General features: G+C 54.5%; 8 protein-coding genes across 8 annotated transcripts; 5 read left to right on the forward strand and 3 right to left on the reverse strand.

Moving 5' to 3' along the window:
- Positions 1–215: 215 nt before the first annotated feature.
- Positions 216–3,136, forward strand: CAOG_01646 (ubiquitin specific peptidase 39). The gene is made up of 12 exons (XM_004364457.2): positions 216–651; positions 798–877; positions 1,020–1,173; positions 1,284–1,415; positions 1,510–1,592; positions 1,664–1,787; positions 1,849–1,941; positions 2,030–2,089; positions 2,162–2,256; positions 2,341–2,388; positions 2,494–2,656; positions 2,749–3,136. The coding sequence occupies exons 1-12, from the start codon at positions 243–245 to the stop codon at positions 3,000–3,002; spliced, it is 1,695 nt and encodes a 564-aa protein (XP_004364514.2). The 5' UTR covers positions 216–242; the 3' UTR covers positions 3,003–3,136.
- On the reverse strand, positions 3,042–6,498 carry CAOG_01647 (hypothetical protein; the record flags this gene model as incomplete). Its single annotated transcript, XM_004364458.2, has 3 exons — positions 3,042–4,053; positions 4,233–5,901; positions 6,125–6,498. The coding sequence occupies 3 exons, from the start codon at positions 6,496–6,498 to the stop codon at positions 3,220–3,222; spliced, it is 2,877 nt and encodes a 958-aa protein (XP_004364515.2). The 3' UTR covers positions 3,042–3,219.
- Positions 6,499–6,611: 113 nt separating this feature from the next.
- Positions 6,612–9,385, reverse strand: CAOG_01648 (splicing factor 3a). Its single transcript, XM_004364459.2, has 7 exons — positions 9,182–9,385; positions 8,798–8,898; positions 8,564–8,669; positions 7,493–8,425; positions 7,202–7,384; positions 7,006–7,096; positions 6,612–6,887 (listed from the first exon to the last, which is right to left on the reverse strand). The coding sequence occupies exons 1-7, from the start codon at positions 9,278–9,280 to the stop codon at positions 6,754–6,756; spliced, it is 1,647 nt and encodes a 548-aa protein (XP_004364516.2). The 5' UTR covers positions 9,281–9,385; the 3' UTR covers positions 6,612–6,753.
- Positions 9,386–9,665: 280 nt separating this feature from the next.
- On the forward strand, positions 9,666–11,264 carry CAOG_08533 (hypothetical protein). The gene is made up of 5 exons (XM_011271812.1): positions 9,666–9,968; positions 10,069–10,118; positions 10,202–10,476; positions 10,601–10,997; positions 11,239–11,264. The coding sequence occupies exons 1-4, from the start codon at positions 9,673–9,675 to the stop codon at positions 10,748–10,750; spliced, it is 771 nt and encodes a 256-aa protein (XP_011270114.1). The 5' UTR covers positions 9,666–9,672; the 3' UTR covers positions 10,751–10,997; positions 11,239–11,264.
- Positions 10,953–13,867, forward strand: CAOG_08534 (hypothetical protein). Its single transcript, XM_011271813.1, has 3 exons — positions 10,953–10,997; positions 11,239–12,043; positions 12,200–13,867. Exons 1-3 carry the CDS (start codon positions 10,959–10,961, stop codon positions 13,726–13,728), a joined length of 2,373 nt encoding a protein of 790 aa, XP_011270115.1. The 5' UTR covers positions 10,953–10,958; the 3' UTR covers positions 13,729–13,867.
- A 109-nt stretch (positions 13,868–13,976) lies between these two features.
- Positions 13,977–16,206, forward strand: CAOG_01651 (cobalamin synthesis protein P47K; the record flags this gene model as incomplete). Its single annotated transcript, XM_004364462.2, has 5 exons — positions 13,977–14,160; positions 14,493–14,606; positions 14,720–14,866; positions 14,996–15,780; positions 15,909–16,206. 5 exons carry the CDS (start codon positions 13,977–13,979, stop codon positions 16,143–16,145), a joined length of 1,467 nt encoding a protein of 488 aa, XP_004364519.1. The 3' UTR covers positions 16,146–16,206.
- Positions 16,207–17,171: 965 nt separating this feature from the next.
- Positions 17,172–22,264, forward strand: CAOG_01652 (hypothetical protein). Its single transcript, XM_004364463.2, has 7 exons — positions 17,172–17,226; positions 17,441–17,576; positions 17,667–17,722; positions 17,795–17,868; positions 17,996–18,137; positions 18,244–21,462; positions 21,594–22,264. Exons 2-7 carry the CDS (start codon positions 17,441–17,443, stop codon positions 22,113–22,115), a joined length of 4,149 nt encoding a protein of 1,382 aa, XP_004364520.2. The 5' UTR covers positions 17,172–17,226; the 3' UTR covers positions 22,116–22,264.
- Positions 22,174–27,728, reverse strand: CAOG_01653 (hypothetical protein). The gene is made up of 9 exons (XM_004364464.2): positions 27,269–27,728; positions 26,583–26,668; positions 26,303–26,395; positions 23,556–26,178; positions 23,245–23,434; positions 23,068–23,138; positions 22,799–22,975; positions 22,502–22,699; positions 22,174–22,393 (listed from the first exon to the last, which is right to left on the reverse strand). Exons 1-9 carry the CDS (start codon positions 27,590–27,592, stop codon positions 22,364–22,366), a joined length of 3,792 nt encoding a protein of 1,263 aa, XP_004364521.2. The 5' UTR covers positions 27,593–27,728; the 3' UTR covers positions 22,174–22,363.
- Positions 27,729–27,756: the final 28 nt, after the last annotated feature.

Raw genomic sequence — 27,756 nt, forward strand, 5'->3', positions numbered from 1 at the left:
TGCCTTATTTTGATGGTGAGTATGTATCACATTAGAGCTTTGAACGATAGAATGCACGTAGCTGTACTTCCACTTTCATTCGCTCGATATTCTGGTCGAACGCTCCGTTTTTCACTGATTTTTCACTGCATCTGACAAATCTCAGACATTCAAAGTCAAATGGCGCGACTTCAATTTTATCCGATTGTTGAATTCTCAGTCGCCCTTTTTTTTTTTTTTTCTCTCCTTCCTTTGAGCACAAAATGCAAGTGACGGACGACGGCGGCGATCGTTCAGCCAACGACGACCATGGCGGCAATGCAACTCCAGCCAAATCCAGCTCCAATGCAACTCCAGCGAATTCGTCGTTTTCTTCCTCTTCTTCTTCCTCTTTCTCTTCGTCCGCTGCCACCGCTGCAGCTGATCGCAAACCTGCCAAACACGATGCCGACGACGACGACGACGATGACGATGACTGCTCGATGCTGGCGGCGGCGCGGCGGCACACGCGGCAGCAGCTCAAGGCTGATCAGAACGCGCTCGGCTCGTCGTGCCCGTACCTCGACACGGTCGATCGCTCGCAGCTCGATTTCGACTTTGAGAAGGTCTGCTCAGTGTCCCTGAGCGATTTCAACATTTACGCCTGTCTGATCTGCGGCAAGTACTTTCAAGGTAAGCTTCCAATCCAATGCGGCACCAACAGTGATCCCGCTTTCGCTTGGCTTGCTTCGCTTCGACTGGAACCGGATCTCGAATGCTTCAGAGCTTGATGCTGACATGAGGATGGCATTGTTTGGGTTTGAAAACAAAAAACGCAGGTCGCGGAGTGCAGTCGCATGCGCATACGCACAGTTTGGAATCGGATCATCGCGTTTACATCAACCTGTCAACTCTCAAGGTGCGATTTGGACGTGTGCCATTCAGAGGCATCGGTTCTTGCAGTTGGATGATGCTCGTGCAAATGGTTGGACTTTTGGCTCCTGTCCAATCGTTCCAATTTTGACTTTGTTTGGTTTTTGGGTTTTGGGTTTTGCTGTTAGGTGTACTGTTTGCCTGACAACTACGAAGTCATCGATCCATCACTCAACGACATTCGTGCTGTCATTCGGCCGACGTTCACTCCTGCAGCGATTCAGCAGCTCGATACAGTCTCTCGCCAGTCGGTCGGCCTTGACGGTGTGCTGTATTTGCCAGGTAAGATTCGCTGTGACTCGAGCTTTGTGACCTTGCAGTAGCAGCAAATGCTGATAAGCAAGTGCCTCGCATCTCATTCCCCTTCTGCCTCCATTGTAACACCTTTTTAGGCGTGGTCGGTTTGAATAACATCATCCACAACGACTACATGAACGTTATCATCCAGATGCTCAACCGCATCCAGCCTCTGCGCGATTTCTTGTTAAGCTCGCAAGCCGACGAAGCCTGCAAAACGCCTTTGAGTAAGAGGCGGTGTCCAGCTTTGTTCTTGCTTTTTTCCCCACGCTGTCCTCGTTGATTTTGGCCTCACTCTTGTTCTCGTCTTGCAACTTGCAGCCTCTGCCGCTTCAGAGCTTTTCCGCAAGATCTGGAATCCGCGAAACTTCAAAGGGCATGTCAGTCCGCACGTTATGCTTCAGGTAAGCGCCATTCCAGCAGCCAACGCTGTTGCCCTTCGCCAATGCCTAACATTGTGTGTGTGTGCGCGCAGTCCATTGCTTCCGCCAGTTCCAAACGCTTCACTCTGGCGCAGCAAGCAGACCCTTCAGACCTTCTGTCGTGGCTGCTCAACACATTCCATACCGATCTCGGAGGAACTCGTCGCAGTGGTTCCAGTAAGTTGAAGAGTTGGTTTACTGTGAATTCAACACTCACTATTCACTCATTGATCGACAGGTATCATTCATAAAATCTTCCAAGGATCTATGAAAATGATTTCTCGGAAAATGCCTGCCGTGGTTGATGAAGAAGAAGCATCAGAGGAACCAGGTATGAAACCCCCATTTCCATTTCCCGTCTGTCTGGCTCGTCTTTGCTAACAGCTGACTTTTGTCATTTGCTTTGGTTGTGGCGTCAGCCGTTCACGCCGCAAAGCGCGCTCGTTTGGAAGAAGATGTCGCTGAGGACGAATATGAAGGTAACATTTTCGGGTCTCTATGGCCTGTGTCAGCTTCGCTTTGGACTCAGCTGTATTCTTTTGCACGTCTAGACAAAGTTTCGGAATCGCCATTCATGTTTCTGTCGCTTGACCTGCCACCGGCACCCCTGTTCAAGGACGAGACTGGCAAAAACTTCATTCCTCAGGTGCCGTTTTTGTTTTTGTCCATTCGATGGTCATCGTCTGTAGTTGAGGGTTTGCTTACTTTTTTTGTGTGTGTGGTCGTACAGGTGCCGATTACCACGCTGCTCGACAAGTTCGATGGCGTGACCGAAAAGGTAACCAACGGATTTTGGTGGTTGCGACTTGTGACGACATTAATTTGAGCACCGAGCTCACCTCCAACCCCCTTGCTTGTGTGACTCGATTCCCTAAACCGATAGGAGTACAAAACTGGCCGAGACCTTTTCATGAAGCGCTTCATTTTGACCTCCCTTCCGCAGTATCTGATCTTGGTGGTTCGTCGATTTACCAAGAACAACTTCTTCCTCGAGAAGAACGCAACCATTGTCAACTTCCCTCTGCGCGGTTTAGACATGCGTGATTGTATGTGATGCATTCAGCTTCGCAGTTGCATGTTTGTGCTTGACGTCTCTCGTCGTCTGACTAACCTTCTCATCCTGTTGTTCCTGCGGTAGATGTGGAGAATGCAGCTGCCGTTGGCAGCACGACATACGACCTCGTTGCCAACATTTACCATGATGGGTCGCTTGAAGCAGGCCAGGGGACGTATCACGCACATGTGCTCCACAAGGCGACCAAGTCATGGTACTTGATGCAAGACTTGCACGTCAACCAGATCCTGCCTCAGCTGATCGTCTTGGCGGAGGCGTACATTCTCGTGTACGAGCGCCGCAATACTGCGACCAGCTCTTCGAACATGCAGGCGTGATGAGATGTCTCGCAAACACGCTTGTATTCGCTTTCAACACTGATCTATCAACACACTAACTAAAGCCAGATTCAAACTCAGCAGGAGGGTGGGTGGCAGAAATAATAAACAGGAAATACAACATTTGAAAGAAGAAAAAATAGCGAATCAACCTAAGCAGCTTGGTTCCGAAAAAACGCAAATCTCAAAACGACCATCCAGAGCCAAAAATGGCCTTTTAGGCTGTGGTCTCGGAATCGTGAAAACTGTCTGTGTTAGCCGAGAGAGAAGGGAGATCGTTCGAGCTTCCAGAAGCTGCAACAAGATTGTTGTAGCTACTGGCGAGAGATCTCCTGGCATATGCAACACCGTCCTCGCCAACAAACTCGATAGAACGAGCGATTCCACTGAGCGCTGAGACTCGGAGAGAATTGCGCTCACCGGGCCCATCCTCGCGGTCGTCACTCGCAACCGTCGCCGAACGACGCACTGCCCGAATGGAGATGGTGCCTTTCGCGGTACTCTGCATGGAGGAGACAATTTCGAGCGTTCGAACGACCTTTTCTTGCTCTGGTTCGTCAAAGCTGGAGCTGCCGCCCAATGCTCGTCGAAGGGTGTTGAACTTGCTCTTCGACGAACGGCGCTCGCCTCCAGAGGACAAGTCAGTCGAGCTGCTCGATAGTCGACGAGACGTGGCATCGAGATTCGAAACGCTGCCGTCACCCTCGCTCGCCACGGAAGGCGAAGGCGACGAGCGACCGTCGTTCGAAACAGACGGAGATCTGCGGAGGGTGCCAAACCAGCTTCGTCGCCCAGGACTCTGCTGCTGCTGCTGCTGCTGCTGCTGCTGCGGTTCATCAGCGTTGCTCTCGTCGGTGATTGTAATGGAAGGTCGGGAGCCGATAGAAGGGCGCGCCTCTTTCATGGAGCTGATGGATCCACGCGTTTCTTTCAGGGAGCTGATGGACCCGCGCATCTCTGACGCTGACGAAATGGAGGAGATTGAGCGCCGCGTGTCGTCGCCCGGAAGACTCGTGGTTTCGGGATCCGTGTTGCTGGCGCTGCTTCTTACCTGCGGGTTCAGCAGCAAGCCAGTTAGAGCAACGAATTGCATCCACAGACCGACAGCAGAGGCATCCACAGACCGACAGCAGAGGCAGCACAACCACAATCCCACGTTCTTCCACGCCCCCTCAAATCCTCGCTTCCACCACCACGCCGTCCACTCGCCAACGTGCCTGAAGGTGGTACAATGGCCACTTTCTCTTCCACCACGCGAACAGTCATCAGATCGTGCGAGTTGAAGCCACCGTAGGAATCCGCGTGCGGATTGGCTCCCGAGCGCACGAGCAAACGCATGACCTCATTGTGCCCGTGCATGGTCGCGAGATGAAGCGGATTGTAGCCGCCTCGCGAGAGCGCGTTCGGATCGGCGCCCGCCTTCAGCCACATTGCACACAATGCGAGTTGGCCTTTCTTTGCGGCCCAGTGCAACGCCGTGTATCCCGTGCCGCTGTCGCGCTTTGTTGCCATGAGTTTGAAACGTGCATATGCCATTCGGAATGCCGATGCGAACGCCAACGCCACCGGGATTGCTGATGCACTATTGCCTGTCGCTGCGCTCGAGGCGGGATCGCCAACAGGGTCGGAAGGGAGCTGCGAGTCTGCTCGAAACACGTAGCAGGAATGACGCGAGCTGTCCTTCGAATCCGTCAGAGACAGCGAAAAGAGGCTGCTGTCGTCGTCACTAATGCAGGTGGTTGAGACGGAAAAGAGCGAAATGGACAGGGGTAATTCGGCGTCGGGATCATTGGCAGTGGATGCTTCCTTGGTCGAGTAGCCACCGTAATTCGTTTCCTTGTGCGATTTGCGCGCCGGTTCGCGAGCCTCCGCCACGACAGACTTGCTGGACACGCGAAGCGTGCAGGGTGTGCCGGGTGTGATGGTATGGGTGAAGAGATACTTTTTCATCGTGGCCTGCATGACATCCCGATCTCGCGGATTCGACATGCGGATTCGGTGCAGGAATTGCATTGAAAAGGTCTTTACAGCCTCCTCGGCCAGGATGAGCGTTTGCAGCTTCTCGCCCGACTTGGCACTCTGGCGCGCCCGCTCCTCTCTTTGCGTCATCTCAGCATCGAGCATCTCGCGGGCTTCAGAGTCCACGGCCAGAGCGCGATGCAACACATTCCGATCGAAACGCAAGCCGTTCGCGGTGGCTGCGGCTGCCGCCTCGGCCGACGCTTGCGCTGAAGCGGTTCGGCCACCCAGTGCCGAGAGATTGCTCTGCGATGCTGACAAGGACGACATGGACCCCATCGACCCCATGGACCCCATTGGAGAGGAGGCGCCCGACTGCAACTTGGCCGGCGGCGACATTCCGGGTGAGCTTGCTGATGTTAGTTTGGACGAGCGAGTCGCCGTCCCGCCTGCCAATGGCGACACTGCGCGCTCTTGATCCTCTTTAAGCTGTGCCAGTGTCAAGGACGGCAAAGACGCAGATCCAGCTCCACGACCGGCGAGCGGGGAGGTGGTGGCAGTTCGTAGTCCCCGCAAATTCGACGCCTCGTGCGCCCTGCTATGCCGGTCACTCGCGGTACTCGCTTGCACCGATAATGACGATGCATGCTTGGATTCACCCGCCTTTGCGGCGGCGTTGCTATTCGGTGCCAAGTGGCCGCCTTGATTGCTCGAGTCTGTGGTGTTGGTGTTGGCTGTGGCGTTCATCTGGCTGCTGCGATGATCCTGATCGTCATCACTGTCGTCCTGGTCGTTGTCCGAGTCGAGCTCTTCGACATCCGTGTCTCGCTCGTCCTCGCTTGCTGGTTTGCTCTGCGACTTGTCCTTGGTGTCCTTGGCGGATTGTGATGACTTGGAGTCCGACCCGCCGAGCTTGAGCTTTGACGCCGACTTGGTCAGCCTGTGTCGGACTGAGCTTCGCAGAGACCTCTTTGCCTTTGTCTCGGACGTGGTCGCAGCTACAGCAGCAGCAGCAGCAGAAGCAGCAGCAGCAGCAGCAGAAGCGGTTGTCGGGGCAGATCCGGTGGGCGGGTCGGTCGGCGGGGTAGGATTTCCTTGGGACTTGGGCGACGTTTCCTTAATTTTGGTATCGGATTTGTTTGACGCTAGCGCGGATTCCTTAATTGTTGGAGCTCCCGTTGCTGCCGTTCGCCTCTGCAGCCTCTGCTTTGGCCAGCGTCGTGCTTGGCTTGGCAGCGACGGATCCCGATGTTGACGACGACGACGATGCGGCAATGTCTGGATTGGACTTGCTCACGACCGACGCGCGCTGAGGCGCATACAAGCGACTCCTGCTGCTCGTCCCCTTGCTGCCATACACGCTGCTGCTGCCCTTTGCATTGGGAGCAGCAGTCGTAGCGTTAGTAGCAGTGCTGGCGGTGGGATTGCCGGCTGAGGTGTCCTCGCCCGTCTCGTCGCTGTTTGCATTCGGCGGCGGCATTCCAGACGCGAGCAACGCCGCCGTCCGCTGCGACCAGAACCCGCCGAGCGTCGACATCCCCCAAGCAAAAGCAAATGCAAAATAGAAAATGTAGAAATAGGGGAAAAAAAAAAGTGACCGAAACACAGAAGGACAAGAAGGAGAAGGAAAATTTGATTAGTTTGGCTGGAGGTGAGAAACTGGAATGTATTGCATTTGCATGAAGTGTTTGGCGCCTTGGCTGCGGATGTTGATGCTCGTAAGCAACTGAAAAAAAAAACTGCAGCAAAATCCGAGTGTCAAGAGGAGGGAGGGGGAGGCGGGAAACCAGTCTTAAATCAAGCCTTGGCGGAGCAAGTCTTGGTGCGTCTTGAAGTTCATCACGTTGCCCAAACTGTCCTCAAACTCTTCGTCGACCATGGAAACAAACTTTTCCTTGTTCTTTTGCATTTGCAGCTTGTTCCAGACTGTGGGCGGCAGAACGAAAAGAAAAGGTGGATGGAGGATTAACGAAAAAAAAAAACAGTTAAAAACACAAAGCTGTGACACTTCACCCGAATTCTGATTTCTGAGCAAAATACTTACGGGCTCGTGCGTCGTCAATCTTGGTAACGTGCTGGAATGCCAGCGAATTGGGAATACCGATACGTCGCATGCCGAATGCATGTCGCCATTCCTGTCGCAACGGGAAAACAGCAACAATCATTTTTTCACATTGATGAGCTGAACGGCTCTCGGGCCAACAACTCTGCCTGCTGCAGCTCGTTGGTGAAAAACCTACCTGGAAATGCCGTTGGAAAATCTTCGGTCCTCGGTAGGTGGCATCACCGCAAATTTCGCACTTGAATTCGAGGTTGAGGCCGTGAAGCTTGTAGAGCCAGTATGGGATTGGCTTGCCGTCCCAGCCCAGGGGCAAATTCTTGGGGTTGTAAATTGGCTTGTCTTCGCCGTCGTCTTCTTCCTCCTGCGGTTACCAAGTGAGCCAACCATCTTCCGACCCTCACAATACATCCTATATAAAAACCACGAGGACCATGCGAAACGCCTTCGTCTGGGGGGGGGGGGTCCTCACCTCATCAATCTCAATGGCATCGTCTTCTTGCTCTTGGTGCAACTCTTCGGCGGTCAAGGCTTGCTTGCGTTCGACGTTGATTCGAGTGGCCTCGCGTTGCTCGCCCAGCAACTCTGTCAAGCGATAGACAATGGCCTCCAAGGCAGCAATATCCTTGGTGGTGCTGACGTCCTGGGTGCTCTCGGACGCGGCTGCCGCAGCAATGCTGGCCATGCTGCCGGCAGTGTCGCCGCCTTGCTGTTGCTTTTGCAGCAGCTTCTGTTCGGCCTTCTTGTGATTTTTGCCCGAGAGATGGCCTTGGTAGACTGTTTGCTTGGGAAACCACTTTTCGCAGGCGTCGCAGTACACGGCGGTCGACGGCTCGGCGTTGTTGCGGTCGGCGTCGACGACTTGCGTGTTCCAGCCAATGAAGATGCCTCGTCGCCACTCGCTCTCGAAGGTGACAAGGGTGTCGCGGAAATCCGACTCGAGATCGTACAATGGGCGGATGCGCTTGTGAAAGTCGACCAGGTAGCTGCTCAGGCCGCTGAGGTAGTGCTTGAAGGACGCAGACAGCTTAATGTCCTTGGGAATGTCAAAGAGCTGGTCAAACAACTCGAGATACTGCAGATAGTCCAGGCGCTCAATGCGCTTGATGTTGATAAACTCGCTGTACTGTGCGTGCAAGTCCAGAAATTTGCCAGACGCCTCCTCATCCGAGAAGGTCACGTAGTGCTCGAGCGGTCGGTTGATCCAGAGCGACGACGCCTTCTGCTGTGCTGCCTGCTCGTCCTCTGTCGCGAAAAAGTCGCGCTGATCCATGCCAAGGCTCATTGGCACGGCTTCCTGTGAATGCTGTGTTTTGCTGTCCCAGACCGGTTGCAGGAGCGGCGGTACCTCGGCCGCGGCTGCTGGCTTGGGCGGCGCCATTTCAAAATCGAGAAGCTCGACCGACTGGATGGGCGTAGGGGAAAAAAAGCAGAGAAGATCAACAACAATCGCGATGAGATATACACAGGACGATTGGATCTGAGAGAATGGGCTCAAGAACACAAGAGAGAGAGAGACACAGAGATGACCAGCGGTTTTTACCTGCCCAGGATTACGACGATGGGCATCTCGAATCGACCGTAGCCGATTGTAGAACTCGTCGATACCATTGACGCCTCCCATTAGAGCCAGTTCGTCGCGTCGTGCACTGAACACAACCAAGCAAAGTGTTTTGAGCACAAAAGTCGGTTAACCAGCCCGTCAGTTGTCGGATTCGACGGCTTTGGCCAAGTGTGGTCAAACCCACCCGCTCTCAAACAGCGTCCAAACACTCACCCATCTTCATCCGCATAGAGCTCGCTCAGCTGGCTGCTGCGTTGCTGGTAGCGCTCGAGCAGCTCCTTGACTTGGTGCTCGGCCAACGTCACTTCGCGAGGCTAATACAAAGCAAGCAAAATCAAAACCAACAAAAAAATGAAAATTAGCACAGTTTATCCATTCTCAGAGTTTTCATCGATTCTCAGAGTGGTGGCTTGTTTGCATTGGATTTTGTATGGAGACCACAAAGGACGAGATCTCTGCCATTGTTCATGTTCAGGACCCGAACTCCCCCGAGCTCCCCGCCACCTCACGCAGCAGGACGCGGTGTGTGGATGGTCTGACTGGCTGTCTGGCTGGCTGGCTGGCTGGAGTGGGAGGAGGAAGGCAGCAACAACTCACCGCTTTGCCGGCGTCTTGAAGTCGACGCGCCATGCCACGCTCGAGGCGATCGCGCTCTTCGTGCAGCCGCCGCTGTTGCTCGAGCAGCGAGAACGACATTGCTTGACTACGGTTGCGGAAGGGGGCGGGTGGGGTTAGGGTTAGGTGAAGTCTGAAGTGGCTTGGATCGACAGTCAAGTCACTGAACTACTCGTTGCTCTGTGCTGGTAAGACTGAGCGAATGCATCTGCACGGATTTAGATTGGGATGATGAACAAGCTAGAAATTCGACATCGAGAAATTAAAGCTTGGGGAAACACGCTTGGACGACTCGACTCGAAGGGTGCTCCAGGTGACTGAGAGCCATGTTCTCGGCAGCTCGGCCTCGTTTCAAGTCGTTTCAAGCGCGCACATTCACGATACAAATCCGCAATACTGACCATTAATCAATCACAAGCACCAGCATTGCTTCTTTTATGCCATGGTACCGTACCAGTCCTCTTTGGCGCTTTATGCCTGGTGCCGCCGCTCGCTCGTGCAATCTGCTCGCTCCATCCATCGCCATCGTCGCCATTGCGCTCCTGTCTGCTCTGTTTTACTCGTCATCATCAACTCTGTCTTCATTAGCCTCGGGTTCAGCAGTGACCAGTACGAGTCCGAATCCAGTCGCAGCGATGGCAAACCCTGCGAATCTCACTCAGCGAGTGCTTACGTGCTGGTTCCGCAACTGGGACCGCACGCCGCCGGTACCTGGCCCCATCATGTCCAAGTGGTTTGCTCGGGACGACCAGTTTGACCAGGAAATCAAGTAAGGGGCCCGCCGCCTGGTTTGCGCTCTGCAGCGTTGAAAATTTGCACGGCAACGCTTTTCTCAGAATTACTCAGATACATCATTGGCTTTTGCACAGATCAAACTTTGAGAGCGACGTGATTGCTGCTGGCAAAGGCGCATTCGATGGTATGACCTTTGGCTTTTTCGTTCAGTGTTCAAACATCCAACTTGTTTGGAGACTAACTGTTTTGAGCTTGAGCTTGCAACAGACGTCGCTGCGAAGAGTGCGAATGATGCACTTGCAGTTGCAATTCTGCTCGACCAATTCCCGCGAAACGCCTTCCGCGGAACTGCCCAGGCCTTTGCGTTTGACCAGAAGGCGCGAGAAATTGTCTTCCGCGCGCTGGATGCCGGCTTTGATGCGCACGTGCACCCTGTCGAGCGACAATTCTTTTATCTCGTGCTCATGCACCACGAGAATCTTGAATCGCAGCAACGCTGTGTCCAGCTCGAAGAGAAGCTGTCTCGAGAGCACGGAGAAGTGGTAACGTTTGATGTGCACTCGTCATGTTCTGTCAAGTTGGCCCCCCCCCCGCCTCTCGCCTCTCATTGGGTCTTTTTTTCCTACATTGTTGCTACGTGCCTTTTTGACGTCTGTCCTTCAACAGTACCCATTCCTGAAGCACGCAGTCTCGTTTGCCAAAGACCACGCGAATGTCATTGAACGTTTTGGGCGCTTCCCGTCGCGAAACGCTGTTCTCGGCCGCGAATCCACTGCTGAAGAAAAGACCTTCCTCGAGTCGCACAAGGGATGGTGATTGGATTTCGTTCCAGTGCTCTGCTGAGGTGTTTTTGTCCACGAGAACGTAAAGTTCATGTTGAACCTGTGAACATTTTCGTCCTTCTGATCATAACAATTCCTGTTTCCCACCCCAGCGAACTCTTTCTGAGCTTCTCGGTGCTATTTGACATTGCTACTGTGCTTGTTGCCATTGTCAGTCCTTTTTCCATCTGGTTTCAGTCAGAATGACCATTTCGTTCAATAGCGAACGAGCTGCGATTCAAGTAAGATCAAAAGTCATACCATAAATAACCTGACGATGCTTTACTTGCTCAATTGTCAAGAATAGAGACAGAGATGGGAGAGAGAGCGTAAATACCAACAGTGACCATTTTGTTGCTTCGGCAGTGAACTTCTTAGTATCGCCACCTTGTTTCTTGTTCGCTTTCATTACCATCGTCGTTCACTCAAACTCGCTGCTGCTTTTTGCCTTGTCCTCATCCTCGCTTTGCCGCTTTCTCCCAGGCACTGCTCGCGCCAGTCACTTCTCCGGCGGCCTCGCCAGCAAGCCTCGTCAATGCGATCGTCGCGCACTGCAACGCTGCCCGCCGATCATCGACAGCGCTGCCATTGCTCCCTTCGTACGAGTCGCTGCGTGCTCAGCCAGCGTCAAAGACAAGCCAGGCTCAGCCCACGCCAGCCACGCCAGCCACGCCAGCAGGGTCGACCCAAGCACAGGTGGATCCGTTTCAGGCAGTGAGGCAGCTCGCAATGGACCAGGCGTTCCGAGACGCACTCGCCGCCATCCTCACCAAGCACGCAAGGACGACTGCAGATGCGTTGGCGAGCGGCGGACTGGCTGTCTCAGAGACGGCGACCGATGCGACGGTGGCGACGATCGGACTGCTGCTGGACACGGCACTCGAGTGCTCGAGGAGATCCGTCCTGACCAGCAGCATCCCGCTGGCACTGCTGACGGACGCGCTCGACTCGCTCACGCTGGATGTGTGCGACAAGCTGTTCGACCTGGTCGAGCACAGGCAGACCGACCCGTCGTGGACGAGCACCGTGTTTAGCACGTCTGCAGCCCCGCCATCCGCGACTCCGGGCGTCCCGGCGCCCACTGTCATTCGCGGCACGTTTGCAACCAATCTCCAAATCCTGCAGTTGTGCAACGAGCTCTTGAGGCGTCTCAGCAAGACGCAGGACACGGTCTTTTGCGGTCGCATCCTCACCTTCCTTTGCAGCGTCTTCCCACTCTCTGAAAAATCGGGGTTGAACATTGCAGGTGCCTTCAACGGCAGCAGCGCTTTGGATTTCCTTGACGAAGGTGAGTGGAAACCCCCTACTCTTTTCAAAAGGATCGTTCTCGTGCGTCGAACTCATGCCGTTTTGTCTTTTTGTCTTTTTTGTCTTTTTGTCTTTTTGTGTCTATTTGTCTTTTTGTCTCTGTCTTTTTGCCTTTTTGTTTTGTGTGCGTCTGCAGAATCAGCCGACGAAGTTTCGTCGACAACAGAGGAAATCCATCGCTCGTTCTGGTCCCTGCAACCCTTCTTTTCCAATCCCAACTCGTGCTTTACCGCGGATGCCTGGCTGAGTGTCACCAAAGCGGTCACCACTGTGTTGAGCACTTTTGCCTCACAGCCGTTAACATCTTCTTCCTCGGATGGTGAACGATCTGCAGCCTCTTCTTCCTCTTCTTCCTCATCGTCGCGCTCCAGCAAATCATCTCACCATCACCACCACCACAGCTCACACTCGAGCATTCCTGCAATCCAGTCTGCCGTGGCTCCCAGTGCGCCCGCTCACCAGAGCGATGACTTTTTCTTTCCCAAGTTTCTCACAAGCAAGCGGCTCTTCCAACTGCAGCTCAACGACTCCACCTTCAGGAGGCACATGCTGGTGCAAATCCTCATCATTTTCCAATACCTCGCGGTTCCAAGCAAGGCTCGCAAGACGCTTGTTCTGAAGGACGACCAGCTCAAGCTGCTTTTCGAATTGCGCGACAAGACCATGGCCGCGCTTCGCGCTGTTCCCCCACACGGTGCCGTGTTTGCAGCAGCCGTCGGCCAGGTTCTCGAGTCCGAGCTCGACTGGAACACATGGAAGAACGAGTCCTGCCCACCCTTCGAGCGAGCGCCAGATAGCACTGTCATTGTTGGCCATCTCCCCATCGCCAGTGCTGCAGATGCCGTGTCGCAGCCCAACGCTGGATCGCTGGCACAATCTCGCAAGCGCGCCCATGACCAGGTGGATGAGAACTCTGAGGATCCCACGGCTGCCCGCCACATTGCCAAAAAGCTCACGTCTGATGGCCGTGTTCCGAGCAGCAGCTCGTCCGGCTCTGGACCCGTGCGCATGGGCCAGAAAGACCTGACCGCCTTGTGGAATGCCAACGACGAGTCGCTTGCTTCGCTCCAGGGTGTCGACCGCCGCTTCATTCCGGATCCCGATGCCTTCTTTGAGGAAGCCATTGAGCAGATGGACCCGGATGCTCAAATTGATAAGGTCTACTGGAAGATTGGCGATGAGCTCTTTGCGTGGCGATCGCTGCGTTTGCTTGCCCGCACTCGCCTGCATCTGTTCCAACTGGCCGCGGCCCTGCCGAAAGCCGATGCTGACAAGAGCAAAACCGACAGCAAGCCAGACACTTCCAAGGTTGTTGCCGAATTCCTTGTTCAAAAGCTGCGTGACGAAAAGTACCCGCCGCCGCCGCCGCCTCCTCCGCCCGCGGTGTCGGCATCAGCACCAGCAGCAACAACCACCTCAGAGAACGCGGGCTCTTCCGCCACTACGCACGCAGCTGGGTCGGAAGGATCGGCGCCGATGGAAACGGATACCGACAACACCGCTGCACCCGCTCCCACGAACGAATCAACGGCCACAACGACAGATGATACCGAAGATGAATTTGAAAAGTACATGCGGACGCAGCGAGAGCAAACGGAATCGAAGACGGAACCGAAAGCACCAGCTCCCGCTGATGGCGAGGAGGCCGCTCCTATGCAAAGCTGATCGCAACAGCCGGTGCTTGTAGCTGTTGTGTCTCATGACTGTTTTGTTTGACAACGAGTCCAAGAGGGACATGACCGCTTGTCTTTGAACGAATCTCCATATCTCATTCGGGTTTTTAGAAAATCTTGCAACGTTTTCCACTCTTCCTTTCCACTCGTCTTTTGTTTTTTGATTTCGAGAGGAAACAAAACTCCATCCAATTCAAACCCTTTGATTGATTCTTACCTCTTTTGTCCATTAACAACACAATGAGCACAATGTTGGAAAGTCCCCCTGTTTCTACAAGCAAACGCCGCGCGTCTTCGCCAGCTGGCTACAACTCTCTGCCGCAACATTCACACTCCCACTTGGCAAAGCGGGTTCGTTCCCAGGTGGCGAAACCGAGCCAATTCCAAAAGCTTCCTGTTACGGTTTTGTCCGGATTCTTGGGCGGTAAGTTCTTTCCCTCTCTCTCTCTTACGGTTTTGTCCGGATTCTTGGGCGGTAAGTTCTTTCCCTCTCTCTCTCTCTCTCTCATGTCAAAAGTCTACTGTCCTTGTCGGTCGGTCGGTCGCCATTTTCTTGTCCTTTGTTTCGCACACACTAGGAAGTGATAGCGAGAGTCTGGTGTTGATGTATTCAAAGAAGCGGGAAAAAAAAATCCCATCGAAACCAAAAAGGCGATCTTTTTCGTTCTGCGTTTTGATTGGGCGCGTTCCGAAATGTGCTGTTTGGAGACGAGTCTCGAATTCTCACGTGGCGCTCCCTTGTCCAATCAAACGCAGCCGGCAAAACGACCCTCCTCAACCATGTGCTCAACAACCGCGAGGGCCTGAAGGTGGCTGTGATTGTGAACGACATGTCCGAGGTCAACATTGACATTCAGCTCGTCCAACGCGGTAAGTGAACCACTCGACCATGCAAGCAAACAGAAGCCATCTGCAATGCCCATGTAAATCACCTTGAGTCTAATGTGCTAACTGCAATTCATTGGGGCATAATGAATCAATAGGCGAGGCGTCACTCAGCAAAGTGGACGAACAGCTGGTCGAGATGACGAATGGCTGCATTTGCTGCACCTTGCGCGAGGACTTGCTTGTGGAGATTTCAAAGCTGGCCAAGGCCGGCAAGTTTGATTACTTGCTGATTGAGTCGTCCGGTGAGGAACCGCCTCTGGCAATCTGTATCTATTGATTCGGGGCGACATCCAGAAAAGCTGAATGTTTTTGTTTTGGTTTTTTTTGTTTTGTTTTTCGTCGTTTTGGATTTTGTCTCGTTCCTCAACAAGGCATCTCGGAGCCACTGCCGGTCGCAGAGACCTTCACCTTCAAGGACAAGCGTGGCAAGTCCCTGGGCGACGTGGCATACCTGGACACGATGGTCACGGTGGTGGACAGCCACAACTTTCTGAAGGACTTCCACTCGGTCGACACGCTCAAAAAGCGCGAAATGCAGGCGTCGGACAAGGACGCTCGCACAATCGTCGACCTGCTCACGGACCAGATCGAGTTTGCCAACGTCATCGTTCTGAACAAGACTTCGATGCTGACTCCCAGCGAGCAGGTCAAGCTGGCGGGCATTGTTCACCACCTGAATCCGGACGCGAAAATCATCCCGACAGACAACAGCGTGGTGGCCAGCAATGCCATTCTCAACACGGGTCTGTTCTCGATGGAGAAGGCCGAAGAGGCACCCGGCTGGTTGAAGGAGATTCGAGGCCAGCATGTGCCGGAAACTGTCGAGTACGGCATTTCTAGCTTTGTCCTGCGCTCGCGCAAGCCGTTCCACCCTCAACGACTCCATGACCTGCTGCGAGACGAATCTGCAATGCAGTCCGTCATCCGCTCCAAAGGGTTTTTCTGGCTGGCCAACGACATGAAGTTCAACTACATCTGGAACCAGGCCGGGCGCCTGGGTTCGTTCATCCGCGGAGCTCACTGGTTTGCCGTCCAGGACAAGAAGAACTGGCCCAAGGGCACCAAGGAGAAGCAGGCCATCTTGAAGTCATGGCACCCCAAGTTTGGCGATCGTCGCCAAGAGATGGTGTTTATTGGCCAGATGGACAAGGAGACGGTAAGAGGCGGAGCATGTGTGACATGTGATATTCATCATCGGATGTGATGAGGTCCAATCTAGTCGATGCAACAGGCTCATGTGGTGATGAGCTTATTGTTTGCGTGGTTGGCGATGCTGGTTGTTAGGTTCTTGCTGCGTTGGAGGCGTGTTTGTTGACCAACGAGGAGCTGGCTCAAGGCCCTGAAGTCTGGCGCACCTACGAAAATCCGATGATGTCGCTGCTGACGCGCGAAGAAGACGAGAGTGATTGGAGCGATGAGGACGTGCTCGAAGAGGAGATTGGCGTCACCCGCGAGCAGGATCATCCCGAGACCGCGGATGACGACGACAAGTGCGATCGTATGGATGTGGACGACGCATAATCTGTATGTGTGCATGTGGTGTGCTATTGTGGTGGTCGTTTCGCTTCAAGCAAGCAAGGCGATGGCGAGAATTTTGATTGTTTTCCGTTATTTGCATGTGCTATTCTATGATGCCCTTCCTCAAGAGAGTGCAATACAGTACATGGTTGGGTTTCCATTCTGGTTGAGAATTTAGAGTCTTGGATGTTGCACGGACTGACGACGTCCAAACGACAGACGAGAAGGGTTTGAAGTTGATCATCGCGGCAATAATGGAAGGAGTCCGATCTGATTCTCAAACCATAAGCGACCCTGATCTCTTCACAATGCCGTTTTGCAACTGCACTTGCTCCATCCAACTCGAGACCTGTCAAAATCGGCGTCAGTCTTGTTTTGGGTTGCATGCCAATTTTGACAGTTCTCAAAACTCGCTCGAGATGGCTTTCGCAGGTACCTCGCTTCACACCATCGCCCAACCCCGCCCAATCTCATGCTATATCTGTCCAGTTGGTGTTGAATCTGCTTGCCAATTCTGAGGCTGTGTGTCCGATGGCGCCCGTTGAGACTCGACCGCATGTCGTTTCACTTTTGGCGCGTCTCGCTCCTCTCGTCCTGCTTTTGCCCCCTTCGCTGTGATGTGCATTGTGTCACTTCTCTTCGAGTCATTGACCACGCTGCTCGCCGATGCCACAGCAACGAAACAGCGAAAGCAAACGCAACGCAACCCCAAACAGCAAAAAAAAAAAAAAAAAAAAAAAAAAAAAAGCGCGGGAAATCCGTTTTGTTCGTTTGCAGCGTTTTGCAAAGTCGGTCCTTTCTTTGTTGCTCGCGCCTTTTCGACGCTTTTTGCAGTTGACCTATTGAACTATGGCGCTTTTCTCCAACGTTTCGACTACTTGCGGGATGTGCCTAACCCTATCGCTGACCCGACTTTGGTGCAATCGGCGACTGAGCAGCTGATGACATTGAACTGAGGGCGCCCACTTTGCTCACTCGCATCGAACCTCAACTCCCCTGCTCTTGGACAGACTTGCGCTTTATGATATGCCGCTCGTCAAGCTCGTCGGTCGAGGCTCGCAAGCGCTTGGACCGGGTTGCAAAGGTGAGCTCTGCTGCAGGCGTGTGTTTCGCTTGCTTTCACGCTCTCTCGGGGCTCTGTGTCTCGGCTGTGACTGTGATAACGGTGATGGTTGCACCGACTTCACGACTACGGAACCAACCCATGAACTGTCCAGAACCCGGTCCATGACGATGGGCTTGGATCACTGGAATTGAAAAACTCACGCTGGCGTGTTTGGACCTCGTTCTCGTTCCAGATGCTCAACGACCTCAACTTACATGTCCTGCCAAGCGAACACGATGATAACGACGATGCGGATGAGATTTTCCAAGATTCAATTCACCACCAGCAGCGGAGACTCGCTCGGCCCTATCCAATTCCAGAAGCAGATGGTAACGTCGAGCGTCGAGCGATTTTTGGTCGTGTTGGTTCCGCCCCTTCGCTTTGCTCACGAGAATCGCGGTTGGAACAAAAAAAAACAGTTGTTATGATATGCGATCCCTTCTTTGGGCCAGAATTCGAGCGACTAGTGCACAATGTACGTTGCCAGGCCACGCACGGAATGGAGTCTAATCGGAACCGTCTGCTCACCTTATCGTCATACACACAGCGCATTACAGTGTTAGGTCCGCAATATTTAATGTACATGGTGCGATCTGAGAAGCCCCTATTTCCTCGAGGAGTGTATGTGCAAGTGATTTTGCAGCAAATGTCCCACGATTTTGCAGCTTCGTTTCTCATCCGTTTGTTTCCAACTTTTCTCCCTCCTCCTCCACCACCACCACCGCTTTTCCCCCTCTTGCGTGCTCAGCCGACCAGAGCACCCGATCTATTCAGCCGCATTCACAGGTGTGGTGTGTTGTTGTACTCAATTCGAGAACGCCGCTCGAGGGCATCTCCGCACGCTGATCCAATACATGAATGGCGAGTTTAATCCGGCATTAACGAGCAAGGTAGGAGGGAGTTCAGGATGCGCCCCCACTCGGCTCTACCGATCAACTCACGTCCTTTTTTTTTTTTTTTTTTTTTTGTTTGTTTGTTTTTTCATTTAACCCGCAGGTGACCCATGTCGTCTGCGCTCCGTCTGTCACAAGATCAGAGAAATATCAAGTGGCGGTGCAGCTCGGCATGCCCATCATGTCGGCAGAGTGGGTGGAAGAGACGTGGCGGCGGTGCGCTCTGAAACACTTCTTGGCGACCGAACAACCCGACCTCGTTGCTCTGCGTTTGCCAACGTTCACCAACTGCGTAATTGCCCTCACTGGCTTTAGTGCGCAGTCCCGCTCGACCATTCAGGAGCTCACGGTGGCGCACGGCGGGGTCTATTCGCCCCATGTTCAGTCCAGCACGACGCATCTGCTCGTGCCCGCCAACCACGGACTTGTCCGTTCTGCATCAGCCCTCTATCCCGCGCCACTAAACTACCCATTCCTGGAGGACGGTGACCAAGCGAACGCACTCGAGTCGGAAAAGGCCCGCCTCGCCCTCCAGCCTTCGGCGCATATGGTCAAGATTGTCAGCGTTGAGTGGTTTGCCGACAGCATTGCTGGGCACGTCTGCATGTCAGAGGCCTCGTACGTTCCAGCGCGTGTCCAACAAATGCGTGCCCAAGGTCTGGACTCTCCGCGTTTGATGGACTTGCACGCGGAGGAGACGGTGATGGAGGCGCCCGTTCAGTGCAACCCTTCGCTCTGGCTCGAATCGGATACCGAGCGCGCCGTGGCAAATAAGACGCTGCACGACTCGTTTCTCGACGGCTGCATTGTGTTCTTTTGGTTTGATGAGGCGTCTCCGCGCACCAATCTGCTTCGGCGCCTCCTTTTGGCTGCAGGCGGTCGGCGGTTCAACGACATTACAGACGCAACCACGCACATCCTCCTCGGCAAAGCGCCCAGCAACGACCTGCGGGAGTTTATCGCGCGACACGACGCTGGCCGACGTGTTCAAGTGGTGGGAGCGCTCTGGCTGGCGTCGTGCATTGCAGCAAGTTCCTGGCTGCCTGAGGATGACTTTTGCATTGATTTGCACGCCGTTGATCGCCCTGCACCAACAGCCGTCGCGCCAAAACTGCCGCAGCCCGCGATGCTCCCCTCTGTTTCTCGGCCCGGCACCGCTGGACAAGGGCTTTCGCGGGCCAGCTCGTTTGCCGATTCTGGCATGCCCTTGCAGCGCGCATCCAGCGTGTCCTTTCTCCAAACAGCAGCGCAGCAGCAAGCGGTCGCCAATGTCACAGATCTGGCCAATATGTTTATGACGGCAGGTGCGCGACGCCCCTCTGTCGTGGCCGAAGTTAGACCAGCCGCCGTTGTGGCAACAGCTGCCGTTGTGACTACCGCTCCTCCTCCTCCTCCTCCCCGTGCGCATGTTCGTGCTCATGCAGTCCCGTCCGCAGCCGATGCTTTTCTGCCGCTCAAGGATATGACCATTTGCATCTCCATGTTTGAAAACCCTCGCGACCGGAACGCACTTCGCGACCAAGTCTCCCGGCTCGGTGGCCTATTCACTGAACGGTTTTCTCGAAAGTCGGACGTTCTAGTATGCGGCAGCCCGCAAGGAAGCAAGTTCGAGACGGCGGGTGCTTGGGGTGTGGTCACGGTGAGTCGCGCCTGGTTGGACAGCTGCGAAGACTCCGGGACGCGCGTTCCGTTTGAGCACTTCCCGATCGCGCCACCGCCGGCCGTCGCCTCGGTAACGAGCGGCAATCCAACAGCAGAGTGGGTTAACGGCGCGGCAGACGCGGCGCTCCACCAGCTGGACGACGGTCGTGGAATCGCTGCCGCTCCCACTGTGACCGTTCTCTCGCAAGAGAGTGCTTCTCAACGATATGCGCCGTTGGTCGTATCAACAGCAACGTCCTCTCGGGCGACAGCATCCATCCAGCCTGTCGCGGCAGCACGCAAATCAGCGAGACGTGGGCGCAGCGCTGCAGCCAACTCAACCCAGGTTCCTGCCGCACAAGAACTGAACATCATCTCATTGACCTCAAAACCGACGACTGCACTTCCGCCCAAGCCAGAGCCTGTCGAAGTAGACGCTCCTCTTGCTGCAGAGGCTTCAGAACACACGCCTCAGCAGCCAGTCACTCCTGGAAGCGGCTCTGGGAGTGCCGTGGATTCGCTGCTCGTTGCCAAAGCGTTTGAAAAGCTAGCCGCCGCATCCACAATGCCAAAGATGAATACTCGGCTTCGAGCGCGCCGACTCTTGAGCACTACCAGTCGAAGCACCACCGCTGTGGAAGCCGCCAACAACTCAGCAGTCGCCCCAGCAGCTGGAGCCGACGACGAAATGTCGCTTGACGATGATGGCTTGTCGAACGGACAGCACAGCAACGACGGGGCGGTTGCGAACGGCCCGTCTGGTCCCACCACGTTCCAAGCGGCATTCCAGGCCCGCCGAGCCACCTCCACCTCGCCCGGCATTGCAAACGCTGCGGTAGGGTACACGCGCACCTTTTCAAACGCGCACGATCGGAGTGTCATCTCCCCAACCAGCGCGCTTGCTGCGGGCGCGGCAGACCGCGATGGGGTTGCACCTCCCGCTCTGCGGCTGTCTCGCGCCGATAGCGCCGCTCATGCAACGTCTGTCAGTGTGATTCACGCTTCCCGCCGAGCTGGAAGTGCAGCCGTAGGCGTTGGAGTTCCTGGAGCCGGTAACGGAGGTGGCTACGATGCGTACTCGCAAGAAGAGTCTGTGACGTACGACAATCCCGAATCCCGTGCACAACGCGAGAACATGCGAGAGCAGCTTCGGCAGAGCATCGCAGGAACTGCCGTCCCTTCGGCGGGGACAGACCTCGCAAACCTCCCCGCAAATGCTGCGTTGAATCGAGGAGGTGGGCCAGCGAGCAAAAGCACCGCCACGGCCGTGGCTCGCGGCGGCGGACGATCCGCGATCGCGCCCAACGATGCACATGCCGAAACCACTCGCCAGTCGCTCCACCAGCTGCAGTATCACACACCAGGAGACAGCGCGCAAGACTCTGGACAGTTTGACTCGAGCCGCAACAAGCCACGAATGTTCTTGCTGTCAGCCATCGCCGAGGACGAAAAAGTCGCCTTGGCTGGTGTTATCGAATCGCTTGGCGGCAAGGTGTTGGTCACGGCCTACTATTCGACCGCCTGCACCCATCTGGTTGTGAGCACGCTCGGACGCAGCGAAAAGTACATGGCCGCGCTGGCTGCCGGTCGCTGGATTTTAAAGCCGAGCTACATTTCTGCAAGTCGCGATGCTGGGCATTTTGTGCGTGAAGAGGACCACGAGTGGGTGCCTGAATCGAATGTGAGTGATTTTCTTGACGGGCGGTTCCTTTTTTTTTTTGCGGCTGCTTTTGTTGGCCTGTTTGCTCTGTTTTCGTTGGCCTCTTTGCTCTGACTTTGCGTTCCTTCGGCTTTTTGTTGTTGCTTCTTCAGACTCATCACAGCCATCAGGTGCTCCTCGAGCCGTGCCGCCGCTGGCGGTTGTTCCTGGAAAGAAAACCCGAGCTGACGGGCGCCTTTCATGGGTGGAGAGTCATGCTATGTGTTGACCAAGAGCGTCAGCACGGCTTTCAACGCTTGCTCGAGGCAGGTGGTGCGCGTGTCACCTTTGGGAGCGCTGCTCGAATTGCGCAGGCGAATTCTCAGGCACTTGCCGAACCGGCAGCGCCCCTGCTTTTCACGCACGCATTTGTCGACATTACGCAGCACCACTTTGGTGCGCATAACTTTGACGCTCTGGCAAAATCAGGGACAGAGTGCCTCAAGCCAGAGTACATTGCGGATTTTCTCGTTCAGAATCCACCACCGGCGCCCGATCGCTTTCGCATTTTCCAAAGTGGCTCGTCGGGGGTCAGCGACGGCAGTGCGGAGGGGTCGAGACGAAAACGAACAGCTGCTGCGGCTCAACTTGGCGGGGCGGACTCCACTTCACCTCGCACGCGCGCTCGTCGCTGAATCCTTGTTGGTTTCGCTCGCTCTCCCTCTCTCCCTTGGATAATTGTGTGATGGAGAACGATATCAACTGGTATATTTTTCATTGTATTATTACATGTTAAGATGAATCAAGTGGAGATTTGTTTTGATCAATTTTAAAAGAGATGGAGAATCCTGGCTCAATGAAACCTCTGGTGGTGGTCGTAGTGGGGGTGTTGTTCTTGTTGTTGTTGCTGTGGTTTGAAAGACCGCTCGCCACAACACACACTTCATTGAGTGCGGCGCTTCGGATCCAGGAGCTGCAACGGCAATGGAGAAGAATCAATCAAACAACAAAAAGTGAATTACAAACGCAACGCCCCACCAACCAACACACGAAATCACAACCCCCCTCGCTCGAGACGCACCATCAGAGCGGCCTTGATGGCTTTCAAAGCATCGGCAGGAGCCATTGTATAGGCGGCCATTAGGGTTTGGACAAAGTGTTGCTGGAAGTCGTACGGGAGGCCAGAAGAAGGGAAGAAGACAGTCGTGAGGTACTGGATGAACTCTTGGCCAAGGCGGGTCAGGATGGCGCGGACGACCTGCGCAATGTTCTGCACAACCTGTTGGAGCGCGCGTCCAAACGTGATGCCAATATGAGCATTAACGATCGAGAAACAACAACAGCGACCCAAAAACGCAATCATGAGCAAGCAACACACCAGAATAGATTGGCCGTCGGCAAAGTTGAACGATGGCGAACTGCAGACTCCAAAACAGGTAGGGACGACTTGGTCAAAGACGAATTGGTTGAAGCCAGCCACGCCTCCAGTGCCGTCAGCAGCATTGCACCAACATTCAATGGCTCGCACTAGCGCTGCAAGACTGCTCTTTTGCACCTGTCAAAGTTCACGTCGGGGAAAGCACAACATTAGTTCAACCAAATTCGTCGCAAATAAGTCGGCACAAATGCGACAGTTGAAACACTCACCTCGGGGTCCGACAAGTCGCCGCTGCCACGAATCAAAGTTGACAAGAGCTGAGTCAAGCTGTCAATGTTGGCTGAAGAAAATGAAACGGGACAAAACAAAAGAAAGGCAAGACAAAGTAAGAACAACAACCGAGAAGCTTGCACAAAACAAAACACACTGCACACAAACTTCGTTACCTGATGAGAGGAAGACATTCACCAAGTCTCCAGACATGACTTGCTTGAGCAGCGAGAAATATTTGCGGTAAAGAGTACTGCGCTCCTGTCGCACATCCGGATCGCTGGTGTCGGCCTGGACCTCCAGCAATGCAAAAATACGCGTCACAACAGGCAGGAAGGCATCGTTCAAGACATTCTCGAGTTTTGTCTGGGAGGTAGGGACATTCAAACAACAAAAAAAAACACACAAAAAACATATCACAAGTGAGTCGAGTTAAAGCTCAAAACAAAAAAGGAAAACCCTAGGCAAGCGCATCAAAACGCCATACCGTGTACTCGCTCATGAATTGATTGAACAAATCAATAAACTCGGCCAGATCTTTGGGACGCGAGCCCTCGACAAACCCTGCAATGAGGTCGGGAACGAACGGAAGCAAACCCTCGCCCAAGCAAGCCACCATGCGATGCACGAATTGGCGCAGCGCCTGGCGCAGATAATCCTGGCAGTGCGGGAGCTTGAAAACCCGCGACACGGTGCGCAGCGTCTCGATGAAGAGGGCATCAATGCCCGCAGCACGCACGTGGCTGGAGCTCGAAAAGCCCTTGGACAAGTGGGTGATGGCCTGCACGACTTGCCCAAAGTAGAAGGTGTACAAGGGGGCCTCGAGCGGATCCGACAGGAAGAGTTGCTGGTCAAAAGCACTGACAAACCCTGCAAGCATGGGCTCAATGATGGATTGGAGAATCTCGAGCTGCTGCTTGGGAGGGACGGTCTCGGCACTCACCATGTACCCAATAGCCTCGTAGCAATAGAGCTGGTCAGCGAGCGCAACGCCGTTAGAGGATTCGGCTGGGGGCAAATCGACAAAGAAAGCGGCTGGACGTCGAGATGCGATTGGCGACGCGGGTTGCGAGGACGCCAGCATCGAGTCTGGCTGCACTTGCATAATGTCGCGAATGCTGTCGAGAACCAACTCGACGTAAGGGCCTGAAAGCGAGCGCAAATCCCGCACAAACTGGCTGAAAAGATAGGCAGCGCGCCCGCGATGACCGCGCTGTGGGTGGCGAATGCCGCGCCGGTCGAGGAAAATGGTCAGTGCAGCTGGCAAGTACTGCGGCTCCAGACGGAAGAAACGTCGGAACTTGTACATGGTCTCGATGAAGGCAGAAACAACAATGGGGTGGTCGTATGAGGCGACATCCGTTGTCATCAGCACAGTCATCATCGAGGCAAACGCCAGGTTGTACTGCTGCAACAGCGCCGTGGCAGTAGCGGCGTCCACTGGTGCCGCTTGTGTTTGGGACTGCTGGGGGTTGCGCTTTTGACTGCGCTTGCTCTGCTGTTGTTGTAGTTGCTGCTGTTGCTGCTGCTGCTGCTGCTGCTGCTGCTGCTTGGCGTGTCCGTTCATAAAGCCGGCGCCATCGACGTTGCCTGGCGATGTGCCGAAGAGGGCAGCTGCCTCCACGTTGGAGCCTGAGGGCGTCAAGCTGGCCGAACCAGAACCGCCGTTCGACGTGTTCGAGCCACTGGTGCTGCCGCCGCCTCCAAGAACAGAGTGGGGTTCGTTGAACATTTCCTTGGCAACAGACTCGGCCAAATACTGCATCAACAGCAATGCCACCTCCACGTCTTGGAAGGGCACGTTGCGCCAGTTGTTCACATTGTGCAAAACAACGTCGTGGACGTATGCCAGGACGATTTCGGGGCTAACGGAGCGAATCGTGTCAAACAGCTGCTTCATGTTCTTGCGAAGCTCGTACATGTTGAGCTCGTCGTCGCCACCATGCTCAAAGTTGTGGTCGGGCTCGTACTGCATCTTGACCACAACAATGCTCAACATGTCGCTGACAACCTTGTCCGACTCTTGCAGGCGCACAAACTGCGAGGCAAACTCAGTGACGCGCGTCGAGACATCATCGTCGCTGTGGCCCAAAAATCCGAGCATGATGGGCGCAATCTGGAAGAGCAACTCGTGCGCCAGCACGATGCCTTGCTGCAGGATTTCAACATCAAGGTTCAACAGCATGATTCCTTGCTGGCATTTGGTGAGGTTGGACACGAGTTGCGTGCCGACAGACTCGACGAGCTCGGCCAAGGCAATCAGGAGATCCACTTGCTCTTCGTCGGTCGTTTCGCCAGACTCGATATCTCGCGCAATTTTGCTCGAAACGGCATGGATGGCAGGAATGACGCCAATCGACTGGATCAAGGTGAGCTTGACGGCGGGATCTGCAATGCCCTTGCTCACAATGCGCTCAAATCCGGCGCAGGCCTTTTCTGCGAGCGCCGGCTGGAACAAGAAGCGGGTGAAAATGTCGACAAAGCGCGGCACCACCAGGTTGATGTCAATCCACGGAATGTAGTTGGTCATCACCTCCAGAGTGGTGGGCAGCACGTCGGCGGTGGCTGGCTGGGCGAAAAATTCGTTATTGGTGAGCAAGTGGTAAAAGAGCTCAACGATGGCCTCGACCGACGACGCGCGCATGGCGTCCTTGATGGAGGTGTTTTGCGCAATGTCTTGATCGGTGCGGTTGAGGTCGCGGTTGACAATTTCGAGATCGACCTGGTTGAGAATGCGAACCACCATGTCGAGATGGGCCATTTGAGTTTCGACCGTGTTGGCGAGCGTGGACGCCACAGGTGTCCCACCAGGGGTGACTGGTGCAGCCGTGATGGCACCTGTAATGGGAAGCTGGTTGGCGACGAGCGGGGGCGTCATTTGGCCCACCGCCATGCACTGCGCCGTGAGAGGTGAAAGGCAAAGAATGTCCGAGAAGAAGGACGGCCAGCGCGAGGGAAACTCCTCACGAAAGATGACCACCAGCACCTCTGCAAACTTTGTTCGCAGAAACAATGGAACGTCTTCGAAAATAAAGCCAAACACTTGCGCCAGCCAGGCGAATGTCACGAGGCGCAGTGTGTCTTGCTCCTCTGGTGTCATGATCATATATCTGATTCGGGAGGAAGGGGTCACGGGGCAGAACGAGTGAGTGCAAGCCGGGTGGGTGGGGAAAAAAAATGGTTGCTTTTGTCTGCGTCTTTCATCTGTCCCTCAAAACGAGTTTCAAAACATACCGCGAGCGAATGATGGCTTCCAACACGGACAGCGTATTCACCACGATAAACGCGGGGTCGACAGCAATTCCATGCGCAGCGAAAAAGTGCGGACTGAGCAGATTCAGGCCAAAAATGAAAAGTGAGATCGATGATGCAGAAAACAAAAAAATGTCAGGATGCCATGTCCATCCATCTTGGCGTCAGGTCGCAGTCGTGACTTGGACCAGCCCAGAGCCAAAGCTCCAGCGAAAAACCCAAATGAAAAACAAAAACCAAATAAACAAAAACAAAAACTCACTGTGGCGCAGCCTTGATGAACAATGACAATGCGATTCGCCATGCTTCTGGATTGGCAGCTTGGAATTCTTCGAGCAATAGTGGACCCTGCCAACACAAACAAACAAGAGTTGGGGGATGGCAGCAAATCAAGTTTAGTTAGTGAGCGAGCGTAACGATCGTGCCGTGGGATTGATTCTGCCTACTGCGAGGCCACTAAATTCGGCCCATTTCCCTCCCATGTGCTTGCCTGTCAACCTTTTTTTTTTTTGTATTTTTTTTTTTATTTCGCTGTCTCTGCTATTGACTGTGTGTTCTGACTGCGATCGGGGTCGCCGCCGCTGCAGCCGCCCCATCATGAATGAATGGGAACGAGCGCGCCTTCGAGCAACAGCCACAGCAAGCAGCACGAAGCAGCGCCACAGTTCACGGCAAAGCGCCAAAAGACGCAGCCATGCGGATTTCACTTCACGTCCATTGGCTTTTGGAAGGGGAGTTCACTCTGGGTTTGTCCAGCATGATCGAAAAAAAGCGAGACGACGCGCTTTGCACTGAAGCTCAACGTCACAAAACGGGGGGGGGGAAGGGAGAGACAAGAGACAGAGAGAGAGAGAGACGAGCGTGTGGAGATTTGGCTTTGTGGTTCTGTTTGCATCAGAGCCACGATGATGTGGAGAGAGAGGAGAAGGAAGTAAGCGGTCGACTTGCCTGTCCGCGGACGTCTTCAGTGTTGTGCGGCGAGAGCATGTGGATGGTGTGGACGAGCGCGACCTCGTCGGGGCTGAGCGCGGCGACGGACGTGGCTGCCGACCCTGCGCCACGAGCGGCAGCACCAGCAACCCCTGCGGCACCACTGCTGACACTGCGGCGCAGCGAGGACGAGACAGCAGAGCCAGCAGACCCAGCAGACGCGGCGGGGAGTGGCTGCGCGTCAATCACGCCGCGGTACGTCCCCAGCTGGGTCAGCAGCAGCTCAATGACGCTGAGCAGGTGCTGAACGGAGGCCGCACTCGGATCGCCGCCGTCCATCATTGGGGGAAACAAGCAGCAATGACGGGGTGATTGATGCTTTGGGACGGAAAATTAGGGGGGAAAGGTACGACGAGGGATTGGAGAGGGGGGGGCTTGGAGTTTGAATGGGACGAAACGAAAACGAAACGAAACAACAGCCAAAAAAAAAAAAAAAAAAAAAGAAT

Source organism: Capsaspora owczarzaki (assembly GCF_000151315.2).
Source record: "Capsaspora owczarzaki ATCC 30864 unplaced genomic scaffold supercont2.2, whole genome shotgun sequence".
Taxonomy (NCBI): domain Eukaryota; class Filasterea; order Ministeriida; family Capsasporidae; genus Capsaspora; species Capsaspora owczarzaki.